Consider the following 27,578-nt stretch of genomic DNA (forward strand, 5'->3'; position numbering starts at 1 on the left):
CGCCTCCTTTTGCCTGTTTTTACTGCCGGGCCTCATTTGAATAGAGAATTGCGCGCACAGGAGAGTGGCCTGTGCGCGCACCAGAAGAGCGGGCATTCGCCCGCTCTCCCGCGGACTTTACTGTTTCGGCCTGTATGTGCATTAATTTTACAAGGTTACCTGTAGAAACTACGTAAAAATAAGAGCCTTTAGTGAATGAACTCCTACTTAAGGACCGATGTAGCAGTGCGTGTAAAAAAATGTGAGTCCAAATTGGGCATCTGTTTTTTAATGCGTGCACATTCATCGCTATTGGATGTCCGATGCAATAGGTAAATGAGCTGCCATGCTAAAAAGGATGTGCTAGGGAAAATTGTGTGTCCTTAGTGCATCCTTGGCATCAGGAACCCAGGAAACATGGCTGTCTGCGGGTTAAGAAAATGGACGCTGAATACGAGCATCCGTTTTGTCCTGCAACTGGCACAATATACACGCACAATATACATGGCCTGGAGCGTGTACATGGTGCATGTATATTATGCCCCCAGAATTTTTTTCCCCTTTTCATTTTGTCATGCTACAGCTTTCTGTGATTCCTCCACCTTGGTATCATTGCGATACTAAGTAGGAGGCACCAGAGAAACCAGGAAGTTTTGTTTCTTTATGAGCCCTTGATGCATGGCAAGGCTTAACGCCAACTCCAGAGCTGTCATTAAATTTGCCACATTAACAACGGCGCATTGGGCGAGCAGAAATTTATTGCATCGCGGGGTAATAGCTAATAGCCTCATCTACATGAAATTTACATTTATTTATTTTATTTATTTAAATGCTTTTAAAATGTGATGAGATGGAGCTAATAGCTCTCATCACGTATGTGATGAGAGCTATTAGCTATGCGCAAATTTGGACGTGTGTTTTGGACGCGCTGATCCCCTTATTGTATCAGAGGTCCTGGACATGCGTCCAAAACATGTGTCCAACCACTCATTAAGCTTGCTAGGCTGGGCACATTTTATTACATCAGCCCCTTAATGTTTCTGTTGCTTGTTTTAGCCTTTCGGAAGCCTTACAGCTACTGGTGGCTCAACAAAAAACAAAGAAAAGAAATCCCCCATACTACAGAATAAAGCTGTTAGAGGAAAAGTGAAAGGCAAGAAGAAAGGGAAAAGAAAAGATGATCCAGAAGAAGAAACTGATCCAAGGAAGATTGAACTACTGAACTGGGTATAATCCATTATTTAACTACTTTCTATTCATTTCAGGTCTCATCTCAATTAATACAAAAATTGTGACATGGCACCCACATTACCAAAACTCTTCCTTTGGGAAAACAGTTCTATCTTATTTGACTATAAAAGTTATTTCATTTTGTTCTCTTCCAAATTTCTCTTTCATGTGCTGGTGTCTCTCTGATGTGTGTTATGTTATTGTTCAGTTTAATTGAGATTCCACAGTTTTCACTCTACTTTAGATCTGGATAAATGAATATTTAAATCTTTACTTTTATAATGTTAAATTCATAATGCATCAAGATAAATCACTGGGTGAATACACTGTATTCCATATTTTAGACAATGTCACATAGAATAGTTGCTTCTATTGGTTTTAGTCCCCTAAAGGGAGAACAATAGATTTAAAATACGTCTCAACATATAGGGGTAGATTTTCAAAGGGCTACGTGCGTACCCCCCAAAAACCTACCCCTGCTCGTGCCGAGCCTATTTTGCATAAGCTCGGCGGCACGCGCAAGCCCTGGGACGCGCGTATGTCCCAGAGCTTTAAAAAATGGGCGGTCCGGGGGCAGTCCCGAGTCCTCCGGCACAGCGGTCATGCCGGACGTTCGCATGCCGGCAGCCGTGCGCAATTTATGCCTGCCTCAGGCAGGCATAACTTTGACAACAAAAGGTAGGGGGGGATTTAGGTAGGGTTGGGGGGAGGGTTAGATAGGGGAAGGGAGGGGAAGGGAGGGGAAGGTGGGGGGAGCCAAAAAAAAGTTCCCTCCAATGCTACTCTGATGGAGTGGCCTCAGAGGGAATGGGGAAAACCATTGGGCCTCCCCTAGGGCTCGGCGCACACAAGGTACACAAGTGTGCACCCCCTTGCACGCGCTGACCCTGGATTTCATAACATGCATGTGGCAGCACACGCATTTTATAAAATCGGGTGTACATTTGTGCGCGCCGGGTAGCGGGTACCCCGTGTGCATAAGAATAAAAATCTGCCCATAATGGGCAATTTTCAAATATTTTTTTTATGTGAGTAAACCTGTGCTTATATATGTAAAAGCTGCCTCCTCTAGATGCAGGCTAAAGTACAAACACTATTTCAGAGTGCGCAGACTTTTACTTCATTCGCCCTGTACCCTGGCAGTATTCACTTCAGCTTGGGTTCCTTTCTTTCCGACAGGATTAGTTCCTCTATCACAGTTAGGTCCTAACTTTCTGGGAGTTCCTTCCAATTAGCCTCCACTTGCCTATCACAGTCTCCAGTTCTCCTGTGCCTCCAAGGCCAGTCTCTGCTTTCTTCCTGTTGCCTCCCTGTAAGGATTCCCCCTTAGAAAGGTTGGAGCCTGGTCAGTCCTTTTACCAGAACTTACCCAGGGATTCCTTTGTAGGGGTGTGCATCCGTTTTCCACGTATTTGTGATCCGCAACTTTTTTGTCCTATCTGTTAAATACGTGGGGAGGCGAAACGCATCGCGACTCCCCACGTATTTAACATATTTTCTGTTTAATTTGGCGCGGCCAGCGGCACGCGCTTTTCTTCGCTCCCATTAGCTGCTTGCTACCTATGATTTGCACAAAATGGCAGCGCCCCTGCGGTAACCATGCCGACTTGTCTGACCCTTTCCTGTGAGTCACAGTGACTCACAGGAAAGGGTCAGACAGGTCGGCATGGATACCGGAACGCAGTGTATCCGCGCTGACATTTTCTGAGCTGCACTGAATGCAGCCAATAGCGCTGTCATTCAGTGCTCTCTGTGTATTTTACTGATGAGCCAGCAGTATATAAACATCAGCACGAGGAGCTACGCAGTTATTTCCAGCGATGCTGTGGGGAGGTGGGCTGCTGGGTGGAAGAGGGAGGAGGCAGAACTAAGAGAGATAGGCTAGCTACTAGTAAAGGAAAAAAAATATTCTTTGTTTTGCTGCAGTGCCAGGGTCAGCTACAGCTACTACTAGTCCTGTTTCTTTCAAGCTGCTTATTTAATATTTTGGTCATCTCTGACTGAGAAGAGAAGCTGTGCTAGGTCAGCTAGCACTGACCACCATTTAGGGTGTTGGGCTGGCTTGGAGAGATATATTATTTTCAATTTCATCCATTTTTCTGGAGTGACAAAAATTCCTGCTTTTTTTTAATTCCAATTACTTAGTCTCTCAGTGCACTGGGCTTCACTGGGAAGTTTAACAGGCTGGGTCTGTGCAGTCAAGTGCCCAGGCAGTGTGCCTCTTTTGTGCTTACAAGCAAGCAGCTTCTGTGTACACGCCACACACATTAGTGCACAGCCAGGAACCGTGACAGTGGGCAGTGGGCATTTTAAACAGACTGAACCTTATTATTGAGTGGGTCTGTGCAGTCAAGTGCCCAGGGAGTCTGCCTCTTTTGTGCTTACAAGCAAGCAGCTTCTGTGTACACGCCACACACATTAGTGCACAGCCAGGCACCGTGACAGTGGGCAGTGTTATTACTCAGTGACATTAAATCCATAATGTCAGGAAAAGAGAGATGTAATCGAGTAAGTGGGACTGGCAGAGGAGGCACCTCAACAGACACTAGGGCAACACCACCAGTACAGCTAAAAAGGCAACTGTCGCAATCTAAACTCTTTGTAGGGGATGGCAGTTCCATGCCAAAAAAAATGAAATCCGACCATGATACATCGCCATCGCCACCACTTGTTTCTGGTCCTGTAGTTTGGGAGGAGAGGGAAGGGGAGGCAGAGTCATCCCCGACAAAATGTAGACACCCAAAAGCAGCAGGGGGATAGAAGTCTCGACTAACACTTAGCGTTCACAAGGTAGCGCAGTCACTGTTTGCTTCTGATTCAGATGAAGAATCTTCTTGTGTGGGATTCTCATCAGAAACGGAAGACGTAATAGCTCACGAATCTTCCGTAGAATCAGTTAGTCCTGTCTTAGCCTCCACAAATGTGCAGCAGGGGAGAGATGACAGTGATATCGAGGAGGAGGAAGAGCAGTCAGTACAGGCACAGAGGGTGACTGATGCCCCCTCTGACATTACTTCTCAGGGTGCACCCACTACCTCAACTCCACTGCCAGCATCTACTCCCAAGGTGTTAGAGAGGGGAGGATCATGAAAGACATCTCCAATCTGGAAACACTTTAAAGTGACGGAAGACCCGCGTTATGCTCGGTGTAATTACTGTGCCAGGGATATTAGCAGAGGCAAGCAAATGGGACATCTATCTAATTTTGGCATGAACCATCATATGAAGAGGCAATACCCAACAAGATTACTGCCATCTGAGGATGGTGGCAGTTCCAGTCGGGGGACCCCTTCCAACCAGTGTGCAGTGGTAGGAAAGCAGCAGAGTCAGCCCACACCCTCATACCCTTCTAGCAGTCAGGCGGCAGGCCAGCAACCCCCTGACATGTGGCAGAAGCGACAATCCACCATGGAGGAAATGGGGTGGAGTGCGGTAACACTATCCCGGGGTAGGAGGCAGGCAGCCTCAAAAGTTGTAACCAGGAGCATTGGGGAAATGATTGCCCTTGATGACCAGCCCTTGCAGCTAGTGCAGAATGTGGGTTTCAAGCATTTTTTGAAGGTCGTACTTCCAAATTACAAAATCCCGTGCAGAACCACATTTAGTAGAAAGGTCATCCCCAGCCTGTACAAGCAGTGTCGCAGTCGCATGCAAGCACTGCTAGCTAAGGCAGACGGAAGAATGCATTTCACCTGCGATTTCTGGACCGCCATAAATGCTGCACACTCTTACCTCTCTCTGACAGCACACTGGTGGGACATGGCTGAGGCAGGGGCAGCCAGCAGCTCTATTACAGAAGAAGTATCAGGGTGGAGGTGGGCTTTACTGCACACCCACCTGACGGACCAGGCCCATACCGCAGCCAATATTCTAGCATGCATCAGAAAGATGCTGGAAGGCTGGCAACTACACCAGCGAGACAGGAAAAGGCAGGCAGGGTTCTTTGTCATAGACAATGGTGCTAACATAGTTAAGGCAATAACCAATGGGCGGTTTAAGAACATCCGATGTTTTGCACACACTCTGCACCTGGTAGTGAAGTCAGCTTTGGGCTTGGAGTCCAATGACAAGGAGAATGAATACCTGCATAGGTTAAATCAGAAGTGCAGGAACATAGCAGCACACTTCTACAGAAGTGTCAAGGCGGGGCAGGTTCTCCGACAAAAGCAGACTGATTTGGATATGCCTCACAAGCGTCTCATTCAAGACATTGCCACCCAGTGGAATTCCACCTTTATGATGCTGGAGAGGTTACTGGATCTGCAGACACCCCTTCATGAACTTTCTGGTACAATGGACATTATTTATTTATTTATTTATTTATTTAAGGTTTTTATATACCGGCATTCATGATAAAATTCACATCATGCTGGTTTACAATAAAATAGTGGTGCATAAAAAGAAAAAACAAACATGAACTGTAGTGCGGAAGAAAGCAGTTACAAAAAACAGGTGTGCAGAATCCCCTAGGGCATCATGATTGGTTAGTCATGAGTCAGCTGGTAAAAATCCGGCAGCCCTTCAAGGATGTCACGGAGGAGCTGAGTTCCAGAAGTGCCACCTTGGCTGGCATCATCCCTATAGTTAATTTCCTGGATGAACATTTGGAGGCCTTTAAACGGGAAGAGGGAATGACTGCTGAGGTGCTGCAGTGTCTGGACGTTTTGCAGCAGCAGGTGAAAGACAGATTAAGGCCTTTAACAGAAGACCGCACATACATGCTCGCCTCTGTCTGTGATCCCCATGTGAAAGGTAAACTCGCCCTACAGACCAATTGTCTGTCATTTGTGAAGGAGTTGCTGTTAGCAAAGGTCCGTGAACAGGAGCGCCATAGGCGGAGACAGATTAGGCTTGAAGCAGAGGTGGAAACAGCAGGCACGTCAGAGAGTTGTGCTGCTAGCCCAAGCAGGAGCAGCACTGTGTCAGCGACAGATAGTACCTCCTCCTCCACGTCAGAACGCCCAAGGCATGTTGGCCATAAAGATTCATCAGTTGTGCAACGGGCGAGAGAGAAAGCAGCTGGATTGAGTGAATCTGAGCCGCCCAAGCACAGGAGGAGACAGCAGCACAGCTGTCAGTGACACGGTATCTCTCAGAGCCGATAGAGAAAATGCAGACAGATATTGGCATATTGGGCACACAAGTCCACTGTCTGGCCACACCTAGCCAAAGTAGCTCAGCGATATCTGTCATGTCCACCAACCAGTGTGCCCAGTGAATGTGTCTTTTCAATGACAGGGGATATCATGAGCCCTCACCGCTCAAGGCTTGCACCAGAGTTGATGAAAATGCTAGTGTTTTTGAAAGTAAACCTGCCTTTGCTTGGGTTTCCAAATTTTCCCTGTGAATGGCAAGATGAATAAAAGCAATTCAAAGCCTTGCAGCAGCTCCAATTGCCTCCTATGCTCCAGATAATATAAGCACTGCAGCACATGTACCTGACATGAATCGCTGTGCCTGACCATCAACTGTCCAGGCATTGTGTTCCTACAAGTGTTTGACCTAGATTGCTGTGCCTGTTCATCCAGGCCCTGTGTTCCTACAAGTGTTTGACTTCGATTGCTGTGCCTGTTCATAAGAACATAAGAAAATGCCATACTGGGTCAGACCAAGGGTCCATCAAGCCCAGCATCCTGTTTCCAACAGTGGCCAATCCAGGCCATAAGAACCTGGCAAGTACCCAAAAACTAAGTCTATTCCATGTTACCATTGCTAATGGCAGTGGCTATTCTCTAAGTGAACTTAATAGCAGGTAATGGACTTCTCCTCCAAGAACTTATCCAATCCTTTTTTAAACACAGCTATACTAACTGCACTAACCACATTCTCTGGCAACAAATTCCAGAGTTTAATTGTGCGTTGAGTAAAAAAGAACTTTCTCCGATTAGTTTTAAATGTGCCCCATGCTAACTTCATGGGGTGCCCCCTAGTCTTTCTACTATCCGAAAGAGTAAATAACCGATTCACATCTACCCGTTCTAGACCTCTCATGATTTTAAACACCTCTATCATATCCCCCCTCAGTCGTCTCTTCTCCAGGCTGACAAGTCCTAACCTCTTTAGTCTTTCCTCATAGGGGAGTTGTTCCATTCTCCTTATCATTTTGGTAGCCCTTCTCTGTACCTTCTCCATCGCAATTATATCTTTTTTGAGATGCGGTGACCAGAATTGTACACAGTATTCAAGGTGCGGTCTCACCATGGAGCGATACAGAGGCATTATGACATTTTCCGTTTTATTCACCATTCCTTTTCTAATAATTCCCAACATTCTGTTTGCTTTTTTGACTGCCGCAGCACACTGCACCGAAAATTTCAATGTGTTATCCACTATGACACCTAGATCTCTTTCTTGGGTTGTAGCACCTAATATGGAACCCAACATTGTGTAATTATAGCATGGGTTATTTTTCCCTATATGCATCACCTTGCACTTATCCACATTAAATTTCATCTGCCATTTGGATGCCCAATTTTCCAGTCTCACAAGGTCTTCCTGCAATTTATCACAATCTGCTTGTGATTTAACTACTCTGAACAATTTTGTGTCATCTGCAAATTTGATTATCTCACTTGTCGTATTTCTTTCCAGATCATTTATAAATATATTGAACAGTAAGGGTCCCAATACAGATCCCTGAGGCACTCCACTGTCCACTCCCTTCCACTGAGAAAATTGCCCATTTAATCCTACTCTCTGTTTCCTGTCTTTTAGCCAGTTTGCAATCCACGAAAGGACATCGCCACCTATCCCATCACTTTTTACTTTTTCTAGAAGCCTCTCATGAGGAACTTTGTCAAACGCCTTCTGAAAATCCAAGTATACTATATCTACCGGTTCACCTTTAACCACATGTTTATTAACTCCTTCAAAAAAGTGAAGCAGATTTGTGAGGCAAGACTTGCCCTGGGTAAAGCCATGCTGACTTTGTTCCATTAAACCATGTCTTTCTATATGTTCTGTGATTTTGATGTTTAGAACACTTTCCACTATTTTTCCTGGCACTGAAGTCAGGCTAACCGATCTGTAGTTTCCCGGATCGCCCCTGGAGCCCTTTTTAAATATTGGGGTTACATTTGCTATCCTCCAGTCTTCAGGTACAATGGATGATTTTAATGATAAGTTACAAATTTTTACTAATAGGTCTGAAATTTCATTTTTTAGTTCCTTCAGAACTCTGGGGTATATACCATCCGGTCCAGGTGATTTACTACTCTTCAGTTTGTCAATCAGGCCTACCACATCTTCTAGGTTCACCGTGATTTGATTCAGTCCATCTGAATCATTACCCATGAAAACCTTCTCCATTACGGGTACCTCCCCAACATCCTCTTCAGTAAACACCGAAGCAAAGAAATCATTTAATCTTTCCGCGATGGGCTTATCTTCTCTAAGTGCCCCTTTAACCCCTCGATCATCTAACGGTCCAACTGACTCCCTCACAGGCTTTCTGCTTCGGATATATTTAAAAAGGTTTTTACTGTGAGTTTTTGCCTCTACAGCCAACTTCTTTTCAAATTCTCTCTTAGCCTGTCTTATCAATGTCTTACATTTAACTTGCCAATGTTTATGCTTTATCCTATTTTCTTCTGTTGGATCCTTCTTCCAATTTTTGAATGAAGATCTTTTGGCTAAAATAGCTTCATTCACCTCCCCTTTTAACCATGCCGGTAATCGTTTTGCCTTCTTTCCACCTTTCTTAATGTGTGGAATACATCTGGACTGTGCTTCTAGAATGGTATTTTTTAACAATGACCACGCCTCTTGGACATTTTTTACTTTTGTAGCTGCTCCTTTCAGTTTTTTTCTAACAATTTTTCTCATTTTATCAAAGTTTCCCTTTTGAAAGTTTAGCACGAGAGCCTTGGATTTGCACACTGTTCCTTTTCCAGTCATTAAATCAAATTTGATCATATTATGATCACTATTGCCAAGCGGCCCCACCACCATTACCTCTCTCACCAAGTCCTGTGCTCCACTGAGAATTAGATCTAAAATTGCTCCCTCTCTCGTCGGTTCCTAAACCAATTGCTCCATAAAGCCTTGTGTTCCTACAAGTGTTTGACCGCGATTGCTGTGCCTGTTCATCCAGGCCTTATGTTCCTACAAGTGTTTGACCTCGATTGCTGTGCCTGTTCATCCAGGCCTTGTGTTCCTACAAGTGTTTGACCTTGACTGCTGTGCCTGTTCATCCAGGCCTTGTGTTCCTACAAGTCTTTGACCTCGATTGCTGTGCCTGTTCATCCAGGCCTTGTGTTCCTACAAGTGTTTGACCTCGATTGCTGTGCCTGTCAGTCCAGGCCTTGTGTTCGTACAAGTGTTTGACCTCGATTGCTGTGCCAGTTCATCCAGGCCTTGTGTTCCTACAAGTGTTTGACCTCGACTGCTGTGCCTGTTCATCCAGGCCTTGTGTCCCTAGGTGGGATTGACCTCTGTCCTCGACTGCTGTGCCTGTTCATCCAGGCCTTGTGTCCCTAGGTGGGATTGACCTCTGTCCTCGACTGCTGTGCCTGTCAGTCCGGGCCTTGTGTTCCTTCAAGTGTTTGACCTCGATTGCTGTGCCTGTTCATTCAGGCCTTGTGTCCCTAGGTGGGATTGACCTCTGTCCTCGACTGCTGTGCCTGTTCATCCAGGCCTTGTGTCCCTAGGTGGGATTGACCTCTGTCCTCGACTGCTTTGCCTGTCAGTCCGGGCCTTGTGTTCCTACAAGTGTTTGACTTCGATTGCTGTGCCTGTTCATCCAGGCCTTGTGTCCCTAGATGGGATTGAACTCTGTCCTCGACTGCTTTGCCTGTTCATCCAGGCCTTGTGTCCCTAGGTGGGATTGACCTCTGTCCTCGACTGCTTTGCCTGTCTGTCCGGGCCTTGTGTTCCTACAAGTGTTTGACTTCGATTGCTGTGCCTGTTCATCCAGGCCTTATGTCCCTACCAGGGCTCGACCTCTAACGCTGTGCCTGTCTGTCCAGCTTGGAGCTAGGATATAGTTTTTATGACCTTCATAATACGGGCCATTTTCCCAAGCTGTTTCTTTGTTGCTACATTAATGTTTCTAGTGCTATAGAAAACTGGTGGTAGTTGTACTCTAGTTCATCCTCTGTGTTCCCATTGTTTACAGAGGCACTGTACAGTACAAAGTCAACATAGGTTGATACTGCAGATTTGGACTTGAGTAGCAGTATTCTTATCTCTGAGAGCTCTTCAAGTTCCTTTGTCATCAGCTGAAGTGCATAAGTACAGTCGGTATTCACTAGACGCCAACGGAATTCACTAGACGCCAACGGTATTCACTAGACACCAACGGAAACACCCCACTCTAGGGGTGAACCTGTTCTAGGGAGTCCTTTCCTGCACAAAGGAAAGGGAACTGTCTCCTGGGCCAGCCTGTCTTTCCCCTATCAAAACCACAGGGACCAGACTACCTCCGCTCTGCCAGCCTGTCTTGCCCCTATCAGCTTTCTGCCACTCTGCTTTGCTGCCATACACCAGATGACTCACTTAACTCCTTGTGGTATTCTTGCCACTCTCTTGGTTCCTCAGTGTGTTGGTGCTAGTCTATCTGCTTGCTATGTTCCCCCTTCATTGTGCTGTTGGATGTCAATGCCACTTGTCTTGCCGCTTTGCCTGTCGTGCTGCCTTCGATGGTTCATGCATCTGCTATCGGTGCTCTCTTTTGAAGCTGTGGTGTGGTTTTGACATTCTCACTGCTGCTTTGTGCCTCTGTTAAAGCACTCTTGCCACTTCTGGTACCCCTTTGCACCTTTCCAGTGCCTTAGGCTATTCATGCCACTTTGGTGCCACTTTGCCACAGTCTAAGTACCTTGGAGCTCTTTTGTTGTTGTGATGATTGCTCCCCAGAAGTTTCATGAAAATCGATAATAAAACCCCAATTCTGCAGCCAAAAATAGGCTGGAAATCCTTCCCCCATTTACTTTAATGGGAACCAGAAAACGTATTGACATATCGACGTATCGGATTCTCCATACGTCCGAATGCAACGGAAATGACCCCTGACAAATACGTATCACGACTGCAACGAAATTTTTTTGGCTGCACATCCCTATTCCTTTGTCTGCTTCTAGGCTTTTCTTTTCTCTTCTCAACTTTATTCAGCACACTTTGTTCCTAGGCTATCCTAGGCTATCCTGTATATAGTTTTGGTTGCTTCTATCGGTTTCCTCACTGGCTGAAGAACTCTCTGGTGGGTAGGGTGGCCAACTCCACAGTTTTCGACCGGACTGCCAGGTTTTGCGATCATTTGTACAGTGTCCAGTTACAATGGTAATCAGACACTGTAAAACCCGGTCAGGCAATGCCAGCAGCCATTCCATGGTGGCGACTTGATGGCACTCCAATCATTTGCCTGCTATCCTTTGATATAGCCCAGGAGGGGAGAGATACATGCTCACTTCGGCCTAGATTTATCACTTCGCTATAATTATAGTGAAATGATCACCCGTGGAAAGAAAAAGGGTTAGGAGTGATAGTGAGCAGGCAGCTGCATTGCGGCGGTGCATTTTCACCCACTGTGGTTGCAGGCATACTGCACACTATCGCCCCCGTAGCACCGCTGAAATAGGTGTAGGTATTTTTGGTGCTGCTGCCAGCAATAATGTGCAAAACATTATTGCCCGCAGTGCAACCGGCCCCTCATTTAAACTAAACCCCGCCCAAACTCCTCCCCTTTCCCTCATTTATATTTTAACATCACGATAACAGCCCATAGCGATTTGAAAAATGACCCTCTTAGCCTGGATTGCAAGGAGCATTGGTCTGCTTTTCTTCTGCCTCTGCCTGGGAGTACGAGTGTCCTATATTTTCCCCTGGTTTGCTCTTTTTTCTCTTTCCTCCCTCTCAGGTCAAGCCTCGATTGCTAGACAACTGCTGCCTGCTTACCTATCCTCGGGGCTCAGGCTGCAGTTTGATTCTCCTCCAGCACTCTGATTCCCACGGCCACGTGGGCTGCAACACCAGTGGTGTGGCACAAAAGTAATGTTATAGGGCTTTTGTCTGCTGCTTGTATGCATTGCTGCATTCCCCTCAGCAAAATAAAGATGCAAGTGTCATTGTAGTGCTGGCTGCTGCTCGGTGCTTGCCTCCTTCCCCTTGCTGACTGTCCTGCGGAGCCCTGAAAAGTAGAGTTTGTGTGTACATCTATTAGAGGGAGGGAGGGAGAGAGGACGAGAGGGCTTGTGTGTGTTTAGGAGAGAGAGGACCTCTGTGTGTGTGTGTGTGTGTGTGTGTGTGTATGTGTGTATATGAGAGGGAGGGAGGGAGTGCTTGTATGTGTGTGTATGAGAGGGAGGTAGGGCTCGTGTGTGAATATGTGTGTATATGAAAGGGAGGTAAGAAGGGTGGGCTTAAGTGTGATAGACAAAGGAAGGGTTTGTGTGTGTGTGTATATGAGAGGGAGGGAGGGCTCGTGTGTGTATGTGTCTGTGTATGAGAGAGGGAGGGCTTGTGTGTGTGTGTATGAGAGAGAAGGAGGACCTGTATGTGTGTGTGTATCCGAGAAGGAGGGAGGACCTGTGTGTGTATGAGAGAAAGGGAGGCAGGACCTGTGTGTGTATGAGAGAGAGGGTGGGAGGGCTTGTGTGTGTGTGTCTATATGGGATGGAGGGCCTTTGTATGAAAGAGGGGAAGGGAGCACATGTGTGCATATGAGAGAGAGGGAGGAACACGTGTGTATGAGAGAGAGAGGAACACATGTTTATAACAGGGAAGGAGAAGCTGTGTGTCTGTTTTATGAGAGGAAAAGGTTTGTGTGCCACCCTCTCTTCCAGTCTAGACAATATCACAGTGACTGGAAATCAACAGTTCCCAGGTATGGAGAGCAGGGGAGGTTTTTTTTACCCTTATTTGTTTTAATTATTGTATGTTGTTTGATATGACCCTGACCTCCCTCATACCTTTGCTAACCCCCATTTTGATCTGATCCATGTATATAGTTTTTGTAACTATGTCATGTTACTTGCAGTATGTTACCTGTTATTTGCATTATATTTCTTTTGCTTTGCTTCCGGCTTCTCCTCTGCCTCGTTCGGTCCTTTGCCCTCCCTGTACCTGTTTTATGTACTTTCCTCCTGTCAGTTCAGATGTAAACCGGTATGATGTTGCACACTAATGTTGGTATATAAAAGTGTTAAATAAATAAATAAAATAAATAAATATGTCTGCAATTTTGCAATATTTTATGTAGTCTGGGAAATTTTTTAAATTTTGTATATGTGATTTTAATTATTGGATGTTCAAGCCAGCTCTTTTAAACTATTTTCTTTTTATTGGTATATTTTTACTATTATGATTGATGTTTTATAGTTCTTGATATCATTGTTTGATGTTTAATGAGGAATGGTGATGTTTCTGTTTTTTTGTTGCACTGCATAATGTCAGGCTTATTGTAGTTTCCAGTTCAGTTTTTATCTGCATGTTTCTATTAATGCTTTATGGTCTCTATATTTGGTGAAGATCTGATTGTGGGCTACATGTGTGTCTGAGATGAGATATTCTGTTATGTGTAGTTTCTGTGTATGGATCTATAGCAGCCTGGCTTGTTTTGTTTTCCTAATATGTGTATTGGTGTTTTAAAGCCTGGTATAATATTTGGAGTGGAGGCATAGCCTAGTGGTTAGAGCAGTGGGTTCCAAACCAGCAAAACCAGTATTCATATCCCACCTTGGACAAGTCATTTCACTCTTCATTGTCTCAAGTACAAACTAACAGGGTCATTCATCAAAAGGCATTATGGTGTTAATGCCTGTGATAACACCATAATGCATGCAATAGTTATGATAGCACATGGCACGAATGCAACTTTTTCAAAGGGGCGGGATTAATGAAAATGAGGGGCATTATCGCATTGTACGATAGCGTAACACATGCTATTGCTGGAAATAACTACACCTTTATTCCTGGCGTTAAGCTGTGCAAAACGGCTGTAATACAATTTACGCTAAAGATTGCAAATTGCATTACAGGCAATGTTTAGGTTGAGGAGAGGCGTGGGGAGAGGGAGAGGGAAAGAGAGAGAGAGCCTCTGGAGTGGCACACATACTAGTCACCTATTTATACTGCTATAGGATGTTTTGTAGTGGTGTAGGGTTTTGGGGCCAGTTTTACATGCAGAATAAGACATACAAACAGCACAGTAGACCTCAGTGAAGATTTGACATCATTTCGAGTGAGTAAAGTCACACAAAGATGAGATTTCTACAATGTTCTCTCACCCTAGCTTGATGGACTCTTTACCATGGTTCTACAGGTACCTACAGGACCTGAATGTAAAACACTGATACACCAAAAAAAGCAGAATATAAATAAAATAAATGTGACATGCTGCCTTTTTATAGGTAGGAGTGTTACTATCGAAGTACTGGCAGTTGGTGTTGTTTGGTAAGGGAGGTTTAGAATATTGTAAATGTAACTCAGTTTATTCATGGCTCTCTGAGAGCCAAGTCCACATCCCATGCACATTACAATAGGTTTCCATGTATCTTTTTTTCAGGGTTTTCTGGTTGGCACCATAATAGTGCAAATAAATAAGATATACATGTTGCAAGTGATATTTTTACCTCAGAAGATTGTACTTTGCATGTCTTTTTCATATAAAATATATGTTATTTTAAAATAATTTTTAATGTGTGTGGGAAGGGCTGTGAGGGGAGTGGGGGAAGGCAAGGGTGCAGGGCTGTAAAATTAACCTAGGTTGTCTAGTACCCTTGCTTCAGGCTTGGAGAGGAAGAAGGCAGGTGCAGGGGAGAATGGGGAAAATTTATGCAAATCAGTGGTGGGAAGGGGAGGGTCAGGTCAACTATCTCCCCAGTCCTCAAGTGTCTAGTCTTGGTCTGTGGAAAAGATGGCAATCCTAGTGGTGGGATACAAACACCTTATCACAATATATCTTTTTCCAGGTATGCAGGGCTTCTAAGACACTTTTATTTAAATATAGGATATAGCGATTTTTATTTGGAAAACTTGTTGAATAACATTTTAGCTGCAATGTTTCAAAGTCCTCATGTGGTGTTAACAGAGTCCACAGTGACAGACTGGAATCAGGACTAGAATTTATGTATCCAGGTTTCAAAACTCTATGCTCTATTCATTTTCATAAACCGTCAGCATAATGGACTGCATTTGCAAATATCTCCATTATAAATAAAGTTGTTTCTATCTTATGTGGTGAACGTTTGTGCAGTAATAATCCCATGACTTGAATTCCCAGGTAAATTCCCTGGAGCAGGCAATGATGGATGCTCTGGTTTTGGATCGTGTGGATTTTGTAAAACTTCTCATAGAGAATGGAGTGAACATGCAAAGGTTTCTCACCATTCCTCGGTTAGAAGAACTTTATAATACTGTGAGTTCACTATGGACAGTTTAAGTGTTTACTTGTCTTTATTTTGAGGTTTGCATAAAATTATAATGTATCCATTTGTTAAGAAGAAAATAGATACACATTGGCATTTTTTTTTTATTTATTAAGAATTTTTCAATAACAAACAATAACTTGCTAATTGCAAAATACTGGACATATTTATACAGTATGCCATGTTAAATAAGATAAAGCACTTATGGAAAACATATATATATATCCAGATCTCATCACAGGAAAAAATAGAGATTATTTTTTTGAGCGAAACAATATAATTACATTATCAATTAGGTATAAATCAAAGAAACCCCTTATTTACTTGTAGCCGGTGTTATCATATTCTCAAGGAGGTTTTCCAGATGTAGAGGTTCTAGAAACGAATAAACCTTCCCATCAAACTTCACCACACAATTACAAGGATATTTTAAGTTACCACCCTTATCAATTACACTTTTTCTCATACCCAAAAATTTCCTCCGACGTATTTGGGTATTCCTAACAAGGTCAGGATATACCCAAATTTTTTGCCCATAGAAAGGAGTTAATCTATTATGGAAGAAAAACCTTAATACATTTTCTTTATCAGTAATGAAAGCAAATTTCACAAGTAGTGTTCTACGCAATTTAACCTCAATTTCCTCTTGGGATTTTTTAAGTAAATCTGAAATATTAATTACATTTCCATCAGAAATCTCTTGTTCTTTATTGATCTTTTCCTCACCCTGTATTAGATCTTGTTCTTGTTCCTTCATTTTCCCTATATAAAAAGCTTTTTCAATTACAGGCATAGCCTGGTCAGGGACCTTTAATATCTGTGAAATATATGATTTGAATAAATCAACAGGATTTAACTGCTTAATAATTGGGAAGTTAACTACTCTTAAATTCAGTATCCGCATGTTATTGTCCAAATTTTCAAATTTTATTTGACTTTGCTCCTCTACCTTAATTTAATTACACTGAATTTTTTTCAATCTTAGTAATTCGCTCTTCAATTTTATGAATTTCCTTTTGCTGACTCTCGATCTTTTCTGAATTAATTTTCATTGTGTTGTTTGCTTTCATTACTGCATCTGTCAAATTCGAAATAGAAGTATCCAATTTAGCTATATAATTCCACAAAGTCTCCAAAGTAATATTTGGAGGTTTCACAATTACAGAAGTTGGAGGTGAGGAGAGAGAGAGGCTCAAGTGTGGGAAGCTGCCCGAGTCCAGTTTTTGCCTGTTCGAGGCAATTTGAGAAAGAAAAGAGCTTTTCCTGGGCTCGGAGTGGGGAGGCCCGGATCGAGTGGGCAGACCCGGAGTGACATCATCAGCAGGAGCCCCGGGACAGTATAAAATCAGGGCCCTGCGGCGCGCAGCTGCCGGTGCATAGTTCATATGTTAGAGTCCACCAATAGGGGGAACACTGAGGGAAATTCCAATTTGGAAGTAACCCTCAGCCCTAGGTCCTCACAACCACCTTTACAACCAGTATTGGAAGGTATACAAATGGCTGATGTAGTGGGAGGACCCTCTGGGAGTAATATCCCCAAGTCTAAACAGAATGGGGATACTCCAGAGAAGAATACACGTTTCCATTTAATATCATCTGGTAGCGAGGCTGCTGCTAGTAGAATTACGGGCGGATTTTAAAAGCCCTGCTAGCGTAAATCCAGGCGGATTTACGCGAGCAGGGCCTTGCGCACTGGCGCGCCTATTTTCCATAGGCCGCCGGCGCGCGCAGAACCCTGGGATGCGCATAGGTCCTGGGGTTTTTGGACAGGGGCATGTCAGGGGGTGGGGCCAAACGACGCGGCATTTTGGGGGCGGGACGCGGCGTTTTGGGGGTGGGGCAGGGGGCGTGGTTTCAGGCCGGGGCGTTCCGGGGGCGTGACTGCGCCCTCCGGAACCGCCCCCGGGTCGGGTCTCGGCGCGCCAGCAGCCCGCTGGCGCGCGTGGATTTACGTCTCCCTCCGGGAGGCGTAAATCCATGGATAAAGGTAGGGAGGTTTAGATAGGGCCAGGGGGTGGGTTAGGTAGAGGAAGGGAGGGGAAGGTGAGGGGAGGGCGAAAGAGAGTTCCCTCCGAGGCCGCTCCGATTTCGGAGCGGCCTCGGAGGGAACGGAGGCAGGCTGCGTGGCTCAGCGCACGCCGGCTGCCCAAAATCGGCAGCCTTGCGCGCGCCGATCCAGGATTTTAGAGGATATGCGCGGCTATGCGCGTATCTTATAAAATCCAGCGTACTTTTGTTTGCACCTGCTGCGCAAACAAAAGTACGCGATCGCGCAGTTTTTAAAAATCTACCCCTTAATGTCCAGTTACCATCATTAATTCCTGATGTTGGAAATGGAGAAGAGGAGTATAATGAAGAGCCTGGAAATGTAACATTATTAGATGTTTGGAAACTGTCTGTAAAAATAGACAAGAAAATGTCTAGATCCATATCTAATATACATGCCTTCTCTGTAGAAACAAGAGCAAAACTAGAGGAATTAGATAATAGGACTGATAGATTAGAACAAGCAGTAGCAAATTTGAGCCCTTTAGTAAATAATCTTCAGGCCATCAATATATCATCCATTAAAGATAAGTTGATACTGCATAATAGAATTAAGTTAATGGAGAATGAATTAAGATCCTTTAATCTTAGGTTATTGAATTTTCCTCTCTCGAGGTTAATGTCAGCCGAGGAATTATATAAAAAATATGCAGTTGAAATATTGAATTTTGAAATGGAGAAAATCCCTATAATTTCTAAAATGTATTATTTACCTAGGAGTAAAACGATCCAAGTACAAGAAGGGGGAGTGGATATTTTGCAAAGTCTCCTAGGAGTAAAACGATCCAAGTACAAGAAGGGGGAGTGGATATTTTGCAAAGTCTCCACTTTTTTGGAAGACTCCTTGGACAGAATTGAGTCTAGAGCAACTTTATTAATTACTTTTTCCTTAAAAAGAGAGAAAGACTTGTTCTTTATAAAATATTTTCAAAATAAGGATTATAGTTTTTGTGGATAAAAGATACAAGTTTTTCCAGATGTTTCCCGAGCTACACAAGCTCGAAGGAAACAATTTTTGTCTTTGAAGAAACAGGCCCTGGATATAGGGGCCAGTTTCTTCTTAAAATTTCCCTGTAAATGTCAAATAATGTTTCAAAATAATAAATTTGTTTTTCTGGACCCAGCACACTTGGAACGTTTTCTCAGGGATAAATCTTAATCTTAATTGGCTGTAAGGGAAAAGGTTGTAAAAGAAAGAAAGACACACTGTAAGCAATATTTCTTTACATCTCCTAGACATGGACTGTAACTATTGAAAAATTATGTAAAGAATTAATTCTTGATATATTACTTGTATTCTTGTTTTATATCATTTTCTTCTGTTAATGTTATAACTCAATAAATATTAAATAAAAAAAACAACCCAATTATAGAAGTTAATACTTTAGGTTTAACAACTTTAATTGTATCTTTATGCTTTATCATACCCAGCTTTTCTATCTTAGGTGTACTTTCATCTTTGGGGATCATAATTGGGCTAACAGAATCTTCTGATCCAGATACTTCAAGGAGGGATTCCTTATTAATTTGATTAGATGTAAAACCTTGTTTAAAACTCTGGTCCAGTACTCCTGAAGCCTCCTGGGAATCACCCGGTTCTTTTTCTGGGGATTCCCCAGCAATCCCAGGTGGTGGAGGTGTTGCCGGCACCCCTGGACTTAAAGAGATCTCCTCAACCAGGTGGGGTGCAGTCCGCTCTACTGACATTTCCACAACGGTTTCCTCTACAGGGGTTATTTGAGGGGGTTCCAGCCACTCTGTTACACTCCTCTGACTCATCTCAATAGGTATATTACCAGAGGAAGGTCTTAATTTAGCCTTCCTCTTAGTATGAGACATTATTTATTTTAAATTAATGTAGTATAATGAGATTACATACTGAGAAGGCACCTAGCAGCTGTAATGCATTCTATTTCAAAAATCTTCTCTAATGGGGGTAAGAGAGGAGAAAACTAAATACCAAGTCTACCTGAAGAAAATTTCAAAAGGTCCTCTTGGAGTCTCTTTTCTTTTCACCAAACAGCAAACACTCAGGCTTGAAAGATAATAATATCCACCAAGTCCAAACAAATCCAAACGAATCCGGCCGCAGTGAGGCTTGTTCTTGTAGCCCTTCCGGTACAGGCAGGAAATGAAAATCAGCTGTGCCCCGTCGGGGCTAGGATCGCTCCTACCCCGGTAAGGCTGTGCTGGAAGAAAGGTTCTCCTCTGACTCCCCAGGTAATCGCTGCAATGAGCTTGTTCTTGTAGCCCTTCCGGTACAGGCAGGAAATGAAAATCAGCTGTGCCCTGTCGGGGCTAGGATCGCTCCTACACATGGATGCCCGCGTGGCCCTTTTAAAATTTATCCTGTTTGCCACTTAACTTCTTTAAGTAAAGGACTGTAGAACCTGCATTGATGCATTCAACTGTGATGCTTCTGGTGTAGTTACAGGAATATTTTTTCATATTTTTCATTGCTTTAATATTTAGCATTTATGCATTGAATAATTTTACGGTTCTATTTCCTACAGTACTTCTGGTTTATACTTTGTTAAAGCTTTTCCTTAATAGACTGACTTACAACCTCTGAAACACTGATATGCTATTAAAAACGTACATTTTGTTAAGAAAATGTATATTATAAAAACATCAGAGTCAGTCTGAATAGTTTTTTTTGTTTATTTTTTGCAGAGACTGGGACCGCCTAATACTCTACATTATCTGGTCAGAGATGTGAAAAAGGTAGGCTACTGACATCCTTTATCATATTCAAAAGTATCTGGTCAATTTTCAAAGGTACATACATGACTCAGACCCACGTGCGCTGCGCGGATTTAAAAAGGCCCATTCCCATGCTCGTATCTCCCAGTACACGCATGTAAAATGTTTTCAGTAAGGGGGTGGGGCATTGGCTTGTTCTGGGCAGGGCATGGGTGGGCCGGGACTACACCATGAAGTAAGCACGTAAGTAGTTACGTGCACTAGTGTGTGCCGGGATTCCCTACCATGTAACTTTACTTCTGCTATGGATGGCGTGTAAGCCGTGTAACAAAAAATTTGAGGTTAGTCAGTGGGGCTTTAAGGCTTGGGGCTAATAGGGTAAAAGGGAGGTAAGTTGGCTGGGGGGTTTAGGAAGTCCTCTCCTATACTGGGACGAACTGGAGAGAACTGGAAAAAAAAGCCTATTGCGTCACCGCGTGTACCTACTAAAATTCCCATTTCCGCGTTTGAGACAGCATTCGCACGCATATGCACGTGTCAATATAAAATCATGTTTCTGTATATTATGTTCTACACAACAATTTTTTAGACCACTATCTCTTATAGTGATGTTAAAGGGTTCTAGCAGGTTTGAAGGTGTGATAAAAGCATTTAATACTGAGAAGATAAAAGTGGAATTAATTCATCTGAATAATGAAGACTTGAATAGTATTTAGACAAGTTAAAAGGTATAGGGATAGATAATAGAACTGATTCTCCTGTAATAAGTAATGTGGGCTATGGGAATTTTAATTGGTGGAGTGAGTGAATGTGATGGATGAGTGGGGTATGTTTTATTAAAATGTATTTGGGTAATGCTGGCATGTCCATTTTGTGAAAAATGTTGAAAAAAATGTTTGTGAAAATATGACATGTTGTAAACAATATATGTAAAAAATTCTGGGGCAGATTTTCAAAGGCTACGCATGTAGCATAGGCGCATAACCTGAGAAAATCTGCCTCTGCGCGTGCCGAGCCTATTTTGCATAGGCTCAGTGGCACACGCAAGCCCCGGGACGCGCATATGTCCCGGGGCTTCGAAAAAGGGGCGGGAAGGGGCGGGTCCAGGGCGTGGTGGTGCTCCGGGGGCGGGTCCGGGGGTGGTCCAGGGGCGGTCCTGAGGCTTCCTTCGTTGCGGCCATACCGGAGGTTCACGCGCCGGCAGCTGGCCGGTGCGCGCAAGATACGCCTGCCTCGGGCAGGTGTAAGAAATAAAATAAGGTAGGGGTGGATTTAGGTAGGGCTGGGACCGAAAAAAAAGTTCCCTCCAAGGCCGCTCCGATTTCGGAGTGGCCTCGGAGGGAACGGGGAAAGCAATCGGGGCTCCCCTATGGCTCGGCGCACGCAAGGCGCACAAGTGTGCACCCCTTTGCGCTCGCCGACCCCAGATTTTATAACATGCGCATGGCTGCGCACGCATGTTATAAAATCAGGCATAGATTTGTGCATGCTGGGCTGCGCGCACAAATCTATGCCCGTGCATAAGTTTTAAAATCTGGCCCTCTATTTTTATAATATTGGAATTTAATTAATAAAGTATAAAATATATAATGCTCATATGAGATTTGTTTATGAAGTACTATAAGAGATAGTGGTCTAAAAAATTGTTGTGTAGAACATAATATATAGTTATGTGATGTTCCCTGCATTTGTGAAAGATTATTAATACTCGGGAACTGAATACCTCTCTGTGTTGAATGAATATAAAATCATGCCCACATGTACATGCAGATAGCCGATTTTTCAACATGTGCGCATACATGCATGTATGTTATGAAATTGGGTTGTCAATATGTGCGCACTGGCAAGCGCGCACTGGCAAACGCGCACACATGCACACAGGTCTTAAATTTTACTTCATAGCACATAAAATTTCACAAAAAATTTCTGTGCACAGAATTTGCGAGTTTGTGAGTCATTTTGGTGGGATCATTTTCAAAGCAGACCTATGCCCCTAAGTTAGCTTTGAAAATTGGTGTTACTCGTGTGTATTCCCCATCTAATTTATGCAGGCTGTTAAAAAAAACTACCACCATGATTATTAGATTATATATCTTTTCTTTCCATATTGTTAGATGCCTTGTCTTTATCTCAAGAAATCTATCAGTACATGCAGATATTTCATGATAGTGCCTGAGGAATATCAGTTAAATAACTTATTTCTACAGAATACTCAACTGGACTTACTAAATACCTTGGGTGTGCTGTGGGACATGTCACTCAGACCCACATAAAGGACTGCAAGAAGGAAACATTTAATAGGATTTTGACTTAGAGAATAATAGGAGGCACATGGTGAAGGTTACATATTTCCAGCATCTGAGAAGAACAAGATCCTTTCATATGTTAATGCATTTATAAGACTTATGATGTTAAATATTACATTTTAGAAAAACAAATTATTCTCTAATCAAAACCAGAGAAAGATGTTGTGTGTACATTATGTAGGAAAGCAGTCTCTAAGGTCTGATGCTTAAATGAGCCTAAGGTTAAATGTATGTATTTAGGGCTGGCACGTCCAAATAAGTGAACTAGGTGGTCACCTAGGATGTGTGTGTGTGTGAGTGAGAGGGAATGTGTGTGCACAAGATAAATATTCACGTGCATTCACGAATAAACTTGCTCGTATCAAAAAAGGGCAGGCGATGGGCATTCCAAGGTGGGGCCAATATTTGCATGTATAAGGTGCTGTTTTTAAACACTATGAATGCGCATATTTCCATCTGCTAATTATCAGGTGTAAGTCACAAAATAATTTTTATAGGCAGATACTGATTGAGTGAGGAGTCTGGGTAAACTGGGGGGAGTGCAGGCTGAAAAATCAGGAGGGTTTTGATAACCTAGAGATAAACTGGGCAAACTAGTGGGCTAATTAGTAAAACTGGTATGTTCCTTCATGAGTGTATGTTATAATATTTGATCTTTTCACGCATATAAGCTAACAAGTGCAAAGGAAAAGATGCGAGTTACATTATGCGGACTTAGCAGATGTCTGCTACTTATCCAGATAATATTTTACTTAGATTTTGTTTCTTTGGCAACTGTCATCTATCATGAGCCAGCTGCTTTTATACTATGAAGACGCTGTATGGTGAATAAAATTAATTTTGTAACTTCTCCTTGACTTCCTGATTTCACCTTCCTCCATTTTTGTTATTACTACTATATGGGTTGGTGCTTCTTTTGCTCCTTTTCTCTGCTGTTCCAAAAAAAAATAAAAATAAATACTTACATTTAAATGTTTGACCATTTTTTCAATCTCACATTCTGTAATAAAACAAATCAAGAAAACCTAGGAATGCTGAAATTTTAGCAACTGGTCTAAATCTTATTGCTACTTTAGAAACTTTCCATGTTCAGTGCAATTTTGCAACCTAGCATTTTGTCACATTTTTTATGTTCATGGATCAATTGAAATCCTATTTGTGTTTCTAATTTATCTTGCTCCATAGTGCTTCTAATGATTGTCTTCTGTGTCTCCATTTTCATTGCTGTTAACTCTTTCTTTTCCTATTCATCACTGTGCAATCATGCAACGGCTGGCTAGGGGATTCGGTTAGGTTAACATGGCTGTGATTTCCTTTGTCTAGATCAGCGCTTCTCAACCAGTGTGTCGCCAAATACTGGCAGGCGTGTTACATCTCCCGGTGTCCCACAGCCCCGGTGTCCCACAGCCCTGTTGTACTTTCCTTCTCCCTTTTTCCAGCTCCTGCGGGCCAATTGGAAGCCTCCTTTCTTCCTACCCCCACTGCCCAATGGGAAGCCTCCTTCATTCTGCTACCCCTGCACAGGCCAATTTGGAAGCCTCCTCCCTTCTACCTGCCAGTGGGAGTAGGAAGAAGGGAGAAAGCCTTTGATTGGCCGGTGAGGCAGGCATGACATAGCCCGGGGATGGGGTGGGAGGAATGGCAGTGTTGAACCCCAACAAAGCAAGGCTGCCACAGGAGTCCATCCCAATGGCGGCGAAGAGGAAACCCGACCCAGACGAAGGAAGGCCACCACGGGAGCCCATCTCCGTGGCGGCAAAGAGGAAACCCGACCCCAACTGAAGCCACCATGGGAGCCCATCCCTGTGGCAGTAAAAAAAGAAGGCCCGCCAGAGTAAAGCCGCAGTGGAACTGGAGCCCATCCCTACAGTGAAGGAAGAAGAAGTTTTTGGTGAGAGTTTGTGTGTGTGGGTGTGAATGGATGCATGGGTGAGAGCTTTTGTGTGTGGGTGCCTGGGTGAGAGCTTGTATGTGTGGGTGTGAATTGGTGCCTGGGAGAGAGCTTGTGTGTGAATAGGTGCCTGGGTGAGAGATGGTGAGTGAGGGTGTGAATGAGTGCCTGGGTGAGAGATGAATTGTGTGGGTGTGAGCTTGTGTTTGTGGGTGTGAATGGATGCATGGATGAGAGCTTGTGTCTGTGGGTGTGAATGGGTGCCTGGGTGAGAGCTTGTGTCTGTGGGTGTGAATGGGTGCCAGGGTGAGAGCTGGTGTGAATGGGTGGGTGAGAGCTTGTGTGTGTAGGTGTGAATGGAAGCCTGGGTGAGAGCATGTGTATGTGGGTGTGAATGGAAGCCTGGGTGACAGCTTGTCAGTGTGAATCGGTGCCTGGGTGAGAGTTGGTGTGCATGGGAGCGAGAGCATTTGTGTGTGATTGAGAGCTTGTATATAAGAGAGCATAAGTGTGATTGAGAGACTGGTCAGAGAGGTGATGTGTTTCTGTGTGAGAGAGAGAGACTGGTCAGGAAGATGACTGGTGTGAGAGAGAGACCGAGACTGGTCGTGGGGTCTAACCAGGGGGGGGGGGGGGGGGGGGGGGGGTGACTGGTTGTGGGTGCTAAGAAAGAGGACTTGAGGACAGAACTTCAGCAGCCCTTGCTGCTTCGGGTGAGTGCTATTGGCCTAGAAGGGAAAGGAGTAGGAGTAGGAGGGTTGCTGGAGAAGGTAAGTAATGGTGGCTTTTTACGTTTATTTTTCTTGATTGACTGCCATTTTAATTATTGGGTATTATGTGATGTCTGCTGTTTTGAAATATTTTATTGATATTTGGACATGTTTTAATAATTTTTATGAGTTTTTAATTGTTGGATATTATTCTGTTCAGCAGCTGTTTTGTAACATTTTTAGTATAGCTATACAATTATTTCTGAGTGGGGCTCTATAGCAGCTTGGCTTATTCTGTTTTCCCAATAGGAAATGTATTAGTGTTTAGGGCCTGGTTTAATAGTTGTATTTCTTAGATAGGGTTGTTACTATCTGAGTGTGTTCCATAATACAGGTGTAACTTTGTGCGGGTTAGTTTATGTGCATTATTGCAAATCCTGAGAGTCTGTTAGGTGCTGTATTTCTCTTTCCATTTCTCCAGGTTCGCACTACATGCAGAGTGGCTTTTTTGGTTTTCCATTCCAGTTTCTGTCTCCATATTTATAATTTGTGGTTTTTCTGTACTTGGTGAAGGTCAGTTCTGGGTGTATGATCGAGGTGAGGTATTTTACTAGCATGTAGGCATTTGTATCAATCTTATTTGTTGTGTTTTCTCAATAGGATATGCATTAGTGGTAAATTACTGTCTTTTGATAAGGAAGGCTATTGTGCCTGGTAGTAAAGGGAATTTGTTTCGCTTTTACTGAGATGTCATCAGAACTAGAATATCTTTTTTGTATGGTGAGTTGTACAGGGTAATGCCCTAGATCTGCTCTGCACACATTGCTGGGGGTTGACGGGATTCCTGTAGATGCAGAGTGCATGTTGACATTTAGCCCCGTGATGGTCACATGTCCAGTGTGTCACACATGTGAGAACCATCTGTCAGGTGTGTCCTGGCCAAAAAAAGGTTGAGAACCACTGGTCTAGATAATAGACTTGTGTGAAAGCTATAGCCTATTATTCTTTAGATGTAGCTCTCTTATTCTGCATGAAAAGTGTACAGTGAACCTGACATAATAGGCTTCATTCGGATCAAAGCCTTGGGGAATTTATCAGGCATTTTGTTCTTGTTCAGCCCTTTCCAACATGACAACAGAGGTTTCACAGTCTAATTATTTACAGTGTCTGAACTGCAGATTAACCTAAATCAGTCTTTAGAAACTGGGCTATGAATTTTGCTTAAAATGAAGTACACACAAATGGTAAAGTTCCTACTCACACAATTAACACTGTTGCATGAAAAATATGTACTATATAAATTTTGAGTGCTATTTCATGTAAACAACAAAAGTCAGTTTGTAGGTCATATGTTTTCATTCGACTAATGTAGGGCCAGATGTACAAAGGCTTTTCTCCAATTTTGTGTCTAGAGCAAATGCTTAGTACATCTGGCCCTCAATATATTTTTGTCTAGCTTTCAAGGGCTATGATACCTTCATTAGGTCAGTGCAAAATTTGTGCAGGACTACTGAGACTGATTTTGGTTCTTCAGAGAGAAAAATATTTGAAAAACAAAAATAATAGCTTTAAGAAACTAACAACAAAATCTATTGTCAAACCACACATTTACAAAAAATATAATTCTAATTACTTACACATGTGTAACCATAAAATCCTGTTAAAATTTTCAATAATGATAGAACTACCAGGCACCAGTCCTCCCAAAAAGGAATAAATGGGCTGCACAGGAGGTAGCAGCCCATGCACTTGATTGCATGGAAATGGAAACCAATTAAAGAAAAACATATAATTATAAGCTATCACAAAAATTGTACATTAGGGGCTCATTCTGCAAGGCTGAGTATATATATTTTGTTAAAAATGTTAATAAAAATACCAATCCAAGAGAATGCCTAACACTTTTTATTACTGCAAATCTGTCTAGTGTGCTCATAACCCCTTGTAATCTTAGCAAATTTTTATAAAAAATGTGCATTACCATTAGTGGCATATATAAAGGAAATAAAAATCAGTATGTGCTTAGCAACTGCATCTTCTTCTATAAAACACATTATTCATATTGCGTAGGGAAATCTTCCACCAGATTATCACGTCAGTTTAATCGACATTGGTCTTGTACTTGAATACCTCATGGGTGGTGCCTACCGCTGTTACTATACTCGAAAGACTTTTCGGACCCTTTACAATAATTTTTTTGGACCAAAGAGGGTAAGTAAACGCTAAGTATTTTGTTCTGTGCGTGTGCTATGAAACATATTTATTCACTTTATAAGATCCTTCTTTTTTTTAATAAACAATGCGGCATGTTTCGGACACTGATTTTGATGCAGTATTTTAGGAGTTCTTT

General features: G+C 43.1%; 1 protein-coding gene across 1 annotated transcript in view; it reads left to right on the top strand.

Annotated features, from left to right (window-relative positions):
• Window positions 1-27,578, top strand: part of TRPM1 (transient receptor potential cation channel subfamily M member 1) — a 146,829-nt gene that overhangs the window by 47,573 nt on the left and 71,678 nt on the right. Inside the window, 4 exon segments of the mRNA XM_029574497.1 lie at window positions 1,036-1,206; window positions 15,428-15,562; window positions 20,292-20,342; window positions 27,299-27,439. Coding sequence (XP_029430357.1) covers window positions 1,036-1,206; window positions 15,428-15,562; window positions 20,292-20,342; window positions 27,299-27,439 — 498 coding nt within the window.

This window comes from Rhinatrema bivittatum, chromosome 13 (genome assembly GCF_901001135.1).
Source record: "Rhinatrema bivittatum chromosome 13, aRhiBiv1.1, whole genome shotgun sequence".
NCBI lineage: Eukaryota > Metazoa > Chordata > Amphibia > Gymnophiona > Rhinatrematidae > Rhinatrema > Rhinatrema bivittatum.